The sequence below is a fragment of the Pieris brassicae genome, chromosome 2, assembly GCF_905147105.1.
Source record: "Pieris brassicae chromosome 2, ilPieBrab1.1, whole genome shotgun sequence".
NCBI classification, from domain to species: Eukaryota; Metazoa; Arthropoda; class Insecta; order Lepidoptera; family Pieridae; genus Pieris; species Pieris brassicae.
The window spans coordinates 17,961,800-17,973,866 of NC_059666.1; the positions used below are offsets into that span (position 1 = coordinate 17,961,800).

The window sequence follows — 12,067 nt, forward strand, 5'->3', positions numbered from 1 at the left end:
TATATTGGTTTCCTGAACTTAAAAAAATAGTATTACGAACATGGAATCAAATAGAATAAGTTAATGGGAATATTTTATGCCACTCAAACTAATGTGAGGTTTATTGGAGACTCTAATTGTGAATAATGTTATTACAGCTTCTTAGTTCGATTACTATTCTGAAACCATATCATGAAGTTGCCGTGCGTTTAGCTGTAATTTTTGTTGTTAATTATTCACTGTGCCGTCATACCGATTATTATCCATGTAGCTATGGCTAGTTACATGAAAATTACATGAAAAAATTGAGTCACATCAAGCAATGACAGAAACGAACTTTTACGAAAAATCTGTACTTTTTGGAAATAAAATAAGTGCAATATATGAGAATGCCTTTTTTAACTTTATTATTATTTATAGTAGTTTGATAAATATAATAATTAATGTGTTTATCTTTTATCCAATATTTTTTTTCGTTACGTCCCGACTCAATGATGCTGGTGCTGATGTGGAATGTGGTTGTATTACTTTTTCCGTGTACATAATTAAGATTGCGTGCATAAAGTAGGGCTTCATTCATTTAATATATGGAACGTTACGTTTGGAACATCCTATTTGACAGGATAACAAACAAATTGTTATTGAAAATAATCTTTATAAAAGCTTTAAAAGCGTTATTGAGGAAAATAACTTACAACAGCTAATCATTTATTATTAGAGATTAGACGATGCTAATGTAGCGTGATTGTTAATAATTTGTCTTAGCCTGTTTAATTATAATAATGTTTTGAAGTTTAGTTTCGTCAATTTTCGAGGGATGTGATCAAGATATAATATATGTGTATTTGTGTAAATTGAGCATGATAATTGAAATGTTAACATGACAATATTAAAATATTAAAAATAACTTTTGGTAAAGATTCTATAGCTACTAATAATAATTTGCAGTGGTTGCTAAAATCTTGTCAAATAACCTAGCCGCTGGCTAGCGTATTTTGAATAGGGATTATATGTCTGTATTATATGTCTAATTTTCCTTGATAATAACGGGATAAATTCTCAAAAAGGTAAATATGAATGGATTAAATTTTATTAAAAACAAGTAAAAAATGTGTTACTATTTACAAGTAGCATTAGTAAAGTTAAAATTTTAGTGACCAGATTTGTGGCCCCAGTGCTGATGGTCTTCATGACCATCTTTTTTTCCGTGTTTATGATGATGGTCCCAATGTTCGTGGTGTCCTCCGTCTCCGTGGTGACCTTTGTGGTGATGATGATGCCCTCCTTTTTCATGGTGACCTTTATCACCATGTTTGTGTTCGTGATGTCCTCCATGCTTATGCCCTTTGTGGAAGTGTCCTCCCTTCTTGTGACCCCCTTCGTGGTGATGGCCCCCGTGATGTTCATGATGGCCCTTGTCGCCATGATGGTGGTGAAAATGTTTGTCTTTCTTGAATTCATCGTGTTTCTCAATACCATGGTGCCCTTTCGTATCATGGCCCTTATGCCAATGACCATGTTCTTCGTGGCCGTGACCATGCTCACCTTTTTCACCATGATCATGGTGATGATGATAACCTTCATCGTGATGATGATGTTTCTTATGTCCACCGTGTTCTCCGTGATGTCCTTTGTGTCCTTCATGATGATGATGGCCTTTGTGACCATGGTGGTCATCATGATAGCCTTTGTGACCCTTATGACCATGACCGCCATGGTCGTGGTGATGATGTTCATGGTGCTCATGACCACCACCTTTATCCCATTTGTGGCCGGAAGCAGCAGTTTCTAAATCTGCTGATCTCTTCTCCCGGGTGACTTTCGTAGATGCAGTGACTACCAGTGCCACCAGCCCGAAAGCCACAAGCACGTAAATCCTCATATTGGTTTAGTGTTAGGTGAATGATGTTAGATTCAACCACGAAAATGTTTTATACTGTAAGCTGCAGTCGATTAGGAAATTAATTTAGGTACAGACTCAAGTCAAGGTCGAGATATCGGTTCATAGATTTTTACTTCCAGATTCGATTTCCCTGCCGGATATTGTATTGCACATTTATGGTAATAAAGAAAATGTATTGTGTATTAAAAAACTTTGAAACATCTAAAGTTCAAGGGGTAACATTTAGATGTGTAATTATTTTAATTATTATGACGTAAATTCCTTAAAAGTCTTATTAATAGTAGCTGTTAGACATATGACTTCGGGAAACTTTTATGCTTTTATATATTAATAATACAGGGTCAAATCAAACCCCTAAACATATTTTTTTGCCAAAGCGCGAGTTATGATTAGAAGTGCAAACCAAATGTTATCAATCATCGCACAAAAGAATTGAATGAGCCCTTTAGTTTTCCCACCAATGATAAATTGTACTATAACATTCTCGATTCTTCTAACATTTTCGATAATGTGTCACTTATTCTCAAATATTAAATATACGAAAATCACAAATTTTATATCAAAAGTCTGAGACGTCTAAAAGTAAAACAATTAAATTATTTGTTTCTTTTAATTCATATCACAAAATAATCAACAGTAACAAAAATACGATTGTTAGTATTACAATTCTTTACAGCAAAACTTAATAGTGCCCTTTATCTGAGCCCCAAGCTTTATGATTAGCGTGACCACCTTTGCTGCCGTGATCTTCATGATTTCCCCAATATTCGGCTCCCTTATCATGATGACCTTCATGGTCTGCATGGTGCCCACCTTTCTCAAAGTATCCTTTGTTGCCACCTTCGTGCTCATAGAATCCACCGCCACTGTGACCTTTATGGAACTCGCTCCCTTCAGTGTAACCACCTTCATCGTGGTGACCACCATATCCTTCTTCAAATCCTGATTCACCGTGTTTGTCATGGAAATGTTTGTCTTTTTTAAACTCGTCTAATTTATGTATGCCATGATGACCTTTTGTGGAATGACCTTTATGAAAGTGCCCTTTTTCTTCAAAACTATGTCCTTTCTCTCCCTTCTCACCATGAGCATGGCCGTCATAATATCCTTCATCATGATGGTGATGTTTTTCGTCACCACCACTTTCATCAAAATGTCCTTTAGAACCTTCGTGATCAGAGTGACCCTTCTTTCCATAAGCATGGTCGTGGTATCCTTTGTAGCCCTTATCACTGTGCCCTCCATCTACTCCGTAATATGCTCCATGATGTTCCCCGCCATCACCCTTTGACCAATGTCCGGAAGCTGCTTCTTCAAGATCTGCTTCGCGTTTCTGTCTTACATTTCTTGAATATACTATAGTCGTAACTGCAAATAAACAGAAGAGTCCCAAAGTCTTCATGTTATATTTATAAGATGTACTTATAGATGAACGATTGCCAAATGATGCCTGTTGCAAATTTTGGAGGGCTTATATAGTATTGCCAAACCGTACAGAGGTATTGATATTATTGAGTTTCAGTGTCAGTGTTTAGTGTCAGGGTGACAAAAATTGAACGTTGTAATCACGCAAATGACCTGGATTTTATCGTATAACAATGAAGTACAACTTCAAGTTTAATATTTACGTCGAAGAAATCCAAACTTTTAAAAATATGAATGTCTAGTGTTATAATAGCTATTATTTCAAGCATAGTAAACCCATTAATATTGTAAAAAATAAAATAATAAAGTCACATCGCGATAATTTTTGACACAGTACAAGTGTGTGACATCTAACGTGTATGTCCGGAAAATACATTTAACGTGTATTGGTCCGTAAATAAACAACCTTTTCAATTATACTGTGCGAGCGTCTTACCCCATCCGTAAAACTCTCAATTCTTTTGCATAGTACTGCTTATTTTCATTAAACCCCTCAATTGATGCCCATTTATCCAAAGCTACAACACAGACTTTATGTAATTATTCATATAGAGTATGTTTTAAACAGAACGTTTTGAAAATTGCGCTGCAACCGCAAAGATTTGCGCCTTTGGATAGCGATGGCCCTCCGATCTTATAAATATGAGTTTATATAATGATAATGTTCCTATAATGGGTTACAGAGCCAACATAATGTAAAAATTATCTTGGTTTTAGCATAGTCCCATTATATAAATTGCTTCATTATCTAACATCGAAAAATTACGCAGCTATTCATTTGATGATAAATGATTTTTAGGGGTGATGTTCTCGTTTTCACTAAAGTCAAGGTTGTACGTGTCAAGGTGATATTATGAAATAGCTGTTCACTGTTTTTTATACGTTTTATTTTTATTTTTAATTTCATCGATCTTTGCGTCACCGTTTCCGCACTGGTGCACACAGCCTGCTTCTCAATACGCTTACAATTACCAACGAAACCGCATGCCTCGATTCATTTACAACGAACATTTCATATTTAAATGGCAATTGTATTACTGTTTTTATTTCAATGATTTTGTAAAGAAAAACTCAGATCGCGAATGGAAAATTTATATTTGAAGAAATATATATCTATGTTTTATAATTAAAATAAAAAAGGTTACGGGATGGATAGAGATTAACGTGATGAGTTAACTTATTTTTATCTGAGTATATAAAGTAGTAGGGTTCAATCGTTTCTAATAATATTTATTAAATATACAATTTGGAATAATTTACATATGTCACTTTCTCACTACGGTTACATGAGTCATTAATAGCATTTTCACTTATTCAACATATAATTTAGGCCATATACTTTGATTGATAATGGTATTCTCCAGGCAGACTTGGCCAAGGCGGTAATTTCTATTGATACTGACCATTTACCTAGGAGTGGGCACAAGTGTGCAGGCAGACGCTAGAGTTATATTCCATAGCTCTGATGAGACGGACGTCCGATAACAGAAAGCATCAGGATAATAGGCTTTGAATTGATACCACTATATGCATATCCAAAGCACAAGGGTTACACCTTTACCTAATTAGATGACATTTTTTGCTTGGATTTGGTGTATTCATTTTATTGGCTCCACTAAGGATATGAATCCGTGTGATGTGTCTTCATGCTGCGCAGTCAAGTTTGGTAACCAATAATGCAACTCTGGTGATAAAGAATACAGGATCTTTTCTTTATCCTCTATTCTTTACCACAATAGCCTGGTTATTGTGAGAAAAACACACAAATGAATAGTCTTTAGAGTTTGCGAATCCCTAATAAATGGGTCAATTAACTTGGCGTCGGTCGCTTGTCGATAGTGCTGTATACGTATCCGTTAACACTGCATCCAATATTGATTGTAATAGCCACGTAATGATCCGTGCCACTGGTTTTCATATTAATATCGATTTATGTTGCATAATTGCATAATTTATTGGCAATACATTAGATGGGTGGTGATATGGGTACTGAAAATATGACTTTTTATTTTAATAATTAAATTAATATGTATGCTGTACTTTACACATATGTCTTTAGTTAATGATCTAAAAAGTACAAATGATATTTCATATATAATATTATTATTATTATTTATTTATTGCCAGAATATGGTTCACAAATAATATGGTGGTACAATCGAAAGTTCGATTTTCCACACAAAATGGCGAGTCATTTGTCTCAAGGCCCTATCCCAGCACGAATTGCTGTGTCAGTGTCTCGGGGTGGACTGCGGTGCCCAGTGGAAAGCTGGAGCACTGAGTTGCGCCCGTTATAACAATTATTTATGTAAAACATTAAATTAATGTAATTTCATCAATTTTTTTCTGAAACGGATTACTTAGCTTGCGATAAAATATATTGTGTAAACTTAAAAATCATGTTCTATATTGTGTCAAAGTGTCAAAAATTGGCTATCTTTAGATTTTTTTTCTGTCGAGCGAAGTTATTTTAATGAACCATCATTCAAAATGGATATATCCATATCACAGGTTCTTACTTAGTTTGGAAACCAGTCTGCCAATACCTTCTCAACTGTAAGCTTATTTATTGTTGTAAATGTTATATGGGAGAAAAATAAGTAAATAAATAAACTAAACAACTCCACTATATATTTTTTCCATTCGCCCTACTTCAAGAAACGATGACAAAAAAGGAAAAGAAACAATGTACATTTTTGGAGTTTGGCGACCGGATAGGCACTAAATAGGAATTTTACATTAAGAGTCATATCAATTAGTCGCTTGTTAAAAACTCTAGTCGGAAGATCTTTTAATATTTTTGGTAAATTATTGTAAACCTTGATTCCCATACAAAAGTTGCTTTTCCTATACAGTTCCAGATTTATTGATTAAATATATAATTATATAGGAGTGATTGCGCATATTTTGTATGGAGTTCCATGTGACACGCTATTGGAAATTTGTGAATCTGAAAATAATACTAATGATAAATAAATTATTAAAATTCGACACCTGGGCGACCATTCGTTAAAATAATTGCTCCATTTTTCTTGTGAAAATAATAAAGCCCTGATTACATTTTCATATAAGCAACTTATCAGAAAGGATAGACTTTAACATTTATCAGTTTCCCGTTACGTTGGAGATAAATAAGATACAATTAACTGAATTTTGTAGACTGTAACGAGGTTTTCTGGTCATTTCATTTCATCACTGGTGGTTTCATGTTGAACAATCAATAGAATAATCTGACTAAACAAAATTAAAATCGAGATTCTCCGAAATCACATATTACACTAGGCGTTGTGTTAAATAAAATAAACATGAATGGATTTCTTAATCAATACATTTTATGTTTTTTTTATATTAAGATTACATAAATAATTAAAATAAAAAAAAATAAAAAAAAGTGATAAAATGTACAATGCTTTTTTTAAATGTAATTCTAGATGTAGTCGTCGGAGGTAGTAAATAGCTTACGTAAATGGTATTGGTTACCCTGATGATTAAACACAACTATCTATATCTTTTAACAACTTTTTGTATGACTTTTACAGCAAATCTCAAAAAGATCTCTCTTATCCTAATGTTGCACATACCTTAAATTCGACTATGTTACTTTTGTTGCCCATAGCTTGTTCAGTGTTATACTTTTGGTATTCATACATTGGACAGTCGGTCGGACCGACACAAAGCTTTAAATTCACTTAATTTCTCAATAAAACTATTATACAAATAGCTTCAAAGTCAATATTAAAAAAAATATATATAGTCTTAGTATTTAAGCTTATGTAATAAAAAATCAAATTACTACGACTTTAATAATTGGTATCGACTGGACAAGGGAAAGGCCAAAGGAATTCCGACGTTCAAGCAATAGGATCGCTCGGCTTAACCGGAAACTATTAATAAAATTGCACTGCCGTACGACGTGCTCTTCAATTGATTTTCATAAAGAGAATTGTCATTCCGATAGAGAATCTCTCTTGAACCGGGCTGACAATAGTCGTGATATGAAAAGCAGGTGGATCGACCTTTCGTGTCTTGAATACTAAACATCTTGTTATCATCTTATTCCCGCCGTCGATGAGGGCTAAATTATATCACCCATTTTCCAGTCGCGTTTTTTGAATTTGATTTTATAAGATTTCCTTTGTTTCTCGGCCACTTATATTGAAACTTCTGCTTCATTTCTTTTATGGTAATCATAAAATTTAAATCACTAAACGGTTGCGATGTTAAAATATAAATTTATTCTTTAAAAATACATTACTTCTAAATACGAAGTGAGGTCCAAATGATTATTTAATACTTTTTATTGATTTCTTTTATTATAGTTGTAAGTTTAAGTAACTTACAATTATATTTATTATTAAAATATCCAAATTCCTTGTGCACTTTTTAAATTGAATTTGCGTTTTATCAGTACTATGTGAAAAAATAAAACTCGTTTCTTATCGATTTCTAAAAAATATTTTGCTGCATAATTTGCACATTTAACGAATTGTTAGCAGAAAGAGCTTCAATTGAGAGATTGATATAAAACCAGAAGTATTATATTACAACTATTTGTAGTACTTTAAATAATGCAAGACTGCTGTCTGTTGTATAAAAGCATAACATAATCAGTAAATAATTCTTGCTACTACGTTTTAGATGATAAAACGTCATAAAACCTACTAAACTCTTTTGCCAAAAAAGGCGCACCTAAGGAAATTTACTTTCCGAGGTCGATTTCTGTTATAAAAATTTTATTGTCTGAAGAAGTCCCATTCCCGGTTTCCGTATTTTTACAAAAGAGTTTATTTAGCTATTCCGCAAAATTATTCAATTTCTAGTTACTGCATTCAGCAGTACGCGGGTTGAGCACGTTCAATTTATTATTAGTTTACTTTAGCTGTGCTTAATCAGGATAATGAAAAATATGCGTTACTAAAAGAAAATGTTCGAAACGTTAATTTAGTTAATACTAACTAAATTTAAAAGATGTAATGTTGTAAAAAACGCCGGGTACTAAAGGTACTCGACTTTAATAGGGGTGAAACTTTAGCGAAGTCTCGTTTCCGTAACCATTTGTCAAACAAAAAATATTACCCAACTTCCAGGAAAGGTTTCAGGAATGACGTTTATAAATACCCTTTCCATTACGGTGGAAGCTTTATGCAACTTCTATGTTACAAACTTTACAATTGTTTTAAAAGTATTAGCTACATTCTCGAAAGCTTTTCACAAAATGGCACAATAAAAATTATGATGTCTCTAGTGAAAAGTGTTCGTGCATGAAACGTTAGAACTAAAATAAGCAATATGTAGCAGTAAGTGGCGAGTGCAACACGGTACGATCGATGAGGACTCGTAGCCGTAGATTGAACGTAGACCCGATAACACTTTATATAACGACTGAGAATTGCAATAACTGCAATGACTTTATTTATTTTTCTGCAGTAATGTTTACGATTCATTCCTGCGTTCGAGACCCGGTTGTTCACCAATAAAACATTCCTGTGTTCTTAAAAACTGTGTCATATTTGGTTTTAAGATATAATAAAATAAGGCGAGGAAGCCAGCATGCTTTGACCGCAAAAACTTACTGTGTGTCAACTACACGAGGTTGGTGATCTTATGTCTAAATAATTGCACATTGAATTAAATGCAGAAAGCTGTCAACAACCTAATAAAGTGTCACTTGGTGTATGTTCATAAGGAAAAATTGTAATAAGCTATTAGGAATGTATAAATTTTAAAGTAGAAGGACGAAGCACTTAAAGTGCCTCACAAAAGTAAGATTTATTTCTATTTTATAAGATAATATACATTTATTGATGAAGACAATTTTTAAACGTTTCCATAGTTCAATTTGTTATTAAATGCGTCAGAACTTACATTGGCTGAGTCCATAAATTGTTTATAGATAAATCAAGTGAAAATTTACGATAAATACTTTTGACGCAACTGTGGACGTAAAGCTTTCTAACATTAAGATTACAGATAATGTTCTACATATTGTTTTTGGTTTATGCGAGTTCTAAAATTTAAGCATACCTTTTTTTCCTTTTTTTTTTCTGGTTAAACCCGTAATTCTCTTGCTTCTAATAAATATCAATAAGAATCAGTTTTTAGGTGGATGAAGTTTTTTTTTGTGTTTACTAATGTACTGAAATGTTACACAAGAAAAATAACAATAAATTAATTAAGATATATACGATATCCAAATAAGATATTAATTATAGTCACATTAACTGCGATTACAATATTAGTAATACACAGCTAATTATTTGATTACTTGCACTTAATTTGAAATTGAGCTTAATATACATTGTATCCAGAATATTGTCCAGCCATAAGTTATGGTACAAATGAAAATGCATTTTTTTAAAGATGTAATATTATTAAAATGTATACCTACATATTTATTAGTCTCAGCAAAAAAAAAATCTATTCGAAATGGCCACCTTTGGCTTTTACGTGGGTAACACTGGGAAATGTTTAGAACTGGCCAGTTAGAAAACTTTTTTGAATTTTAATTTTAAAACTCTTTGGTAACATAATGAGTATATTGCATTCATTTGTCATTTGATTTTGTGAATTGGCGGTAAACGTGAAAATTAACCTAACACGAGAAAATTTTCGGTCAATGATTTATGACTTTTGTGGGCTTACTCAATAACAAAGCTATGATAGGCTGCGATTGGCATTTCTTAATGAAGCCCCATCTCGTGCCACTATTTACAATTGCTTTAACGAGTTTAAGTGTGGACGTAGCAATCTCAATGATGATCCGCATGAGGAACGTCCTTTAACAACGACTACTGAAGATAACATCAGTCCTGTGCGACGCATGATAGAGGAAGATAAGAGAGTGACCTATCAGTAGATACGGGCAAGCCTAGGCATTGGTATGAGTCAAGTTTAAAAAAAAAATTTACACGAACATTTAGGCGTCAAGAAGCTTTGTACCAGATGGATTGCCCATACTTTAACTGACGACCAGAAACACTTTGGCATGGACTGGTGTCGCCATATGATAGATAAGTTCAACTGCGGTGACTCAAATACACGAATATGTGACGAAAAACAATAAAAGCATTGGCAAGTTTCTACATTAAGCCGTTTTTCATTTTCTAAACATTTTCAGTGTTACCTAGTAGCCTTTAATTTGTTTGCCCACAAATCTATAGATTTACGGACTGTTTTCAAGGGAAACCTTGCCTCTGTTTGCTCCAAAGATTTTTTAAGAGACGAAATGTCTCCGTGTCATTTAGAGCAGGCTATGTTATATAGAAATGACCTTAATTTAAAGTCGAAGAAAGTTGAAAGAGTTCTGGGCTAGATGAGAGTCTTCAGCTCTTAAAAATTCTGGAACGTTGGTTTCAAGCCAAGCTTGGTTAATTTGTGCCTTATCATCAGGTGTAGAATCCTGCTGAAAAAACCGCGGTATATTTTTTAAAAGTGTATTGCTAAGAGGATTCACAACATGAGCAAAGACTGTATTTTGAGACACTTTGGCTGAGGTATTTACTCATTTTTTACAAAAATTTAGTTTTGTGATAAGACACCCCACTAAACCATCACTCACGTTGGATGATGACCTCGTACCTTTCCTTCCACTTGAGCAGCTTCTTTAGTTCTGTGAGAGTTCTGTGTTCTTCAATCGCGAAAATTTGTTAATCGGTAAATAGAATATTTCTGTGCTTTTCATGTGCGTATCGCGACGGAAAGCTGATTTGATCGATTCACTTTCTTTAATTGTAAATATTGATTTAAGGCATGTCTCTGTATATCGACGATAAGCGTCGAGCTTCAGGTTTTGTTTTATAATACGCGACAGAGTCCTAGCGGGAAGCTTCATTTCTCGCGATAAGATTTTTTGCTCCCTAATGGGGTTTCGACGAATTCTAACTTTAACAAACTCGAGCGTCGGCATCATGCATACGAACTTTCTAAGAAATTCGTTCTTTTGTATTCTTGTGTATTCGTAGACTGTTGTTGACCATGACTAACAAGTAGGAGTCATGGATCATCTGTGTATTGATGAAAAAGATGAGTCTCATCCGCCTGAGCCTCCGCCGAGCATTAAAGAAGCTCTAGCTTTATCACCAGGATGCCAAAAATCCAACACAAAAAAATACTGGAGTAGCAATACACGTCAGACAAAAATAACAGTCTATATATATATATGTTTTTTTTTTGTAACAGAATTTATGGCCGGACTTATTTACATCAAATCTTGTAGCTACGTATATTATACATTTAGAATAATATACGAAGATACAAGATTTGATTTGCTTGAAATTCGAACATAAATTAAACGGGAACATTTTACTAGTAGGTAGGCAGTTAATGAAATTATAAGGGCGAGGTTATGTAATTATAAAGGGCTTATTGAATTAAGAATCCCAGTCAAATATTTAAAAAAAAAATAATTACTTACTTCTTAGCTTTCCATAACTGTATAAAATTTAGAGCTCAGAAACTAGTGAACAGTAGTGGAAGATAATATTTACGGAGCTATGTACAACTTAGAAAACACTGGCTGAAAACTGATGGTTTAAATAGATAGGTTTATGTAGGATTGTAGTATTGGAGATAGTTTAAAGATACATGTGTTTTCCTCGTGGATTAGATATATAGCAGTTAAATCTGTGTATCTCTTGACTGAGCACTACGCAGAGAGTTTAATTTCCTGGCCTGGAAATTACTCACGTTAATGAAATCGTGAAGACATCAAATGACACATTTGCAATGCCTATTCAGGTTTTCAAGATAAACATACCCATT

At 33.5% G+C, this 12,067-nt stretch overlaps 2 protein-coding genes across 2 annotated transcripts; both read right to left on the reverse strand.

The window, feature by feature from the left end:
• Positions 1–1,129: 1,129 nt before the first annotated feature.
• Positions 1,130–1,861, reverse strand: LOC123720263 (histidine-rich glycoprotein-like). The gene has a single exon (XM_045676803.1). It carries the CDS (start codon positions 1,859–1,861, stop codon positions 1,130–1,132), a length of 732 nt encoding a protein of 243 aa, XP_045532759.1.
• A 703-nt stretch (positions 1,862–2,564) lies between these two features.
• Positions 2,565–3,284, reverse strand: LOC123720264 (glycine-rich cell wall structural protein-like). Its single transcript, XM_045676804.1, has one exon. The coding sequence runs from the start codon at positions 3,282–3,284 to the stop codon at positions 2,565–2,567; it is 720 nt and encodes a 239-aa protein (XP_045532760.1).
• Between the last annotated feature and the right edge of the window lie 8,783 nt (positions 3,285–12,067).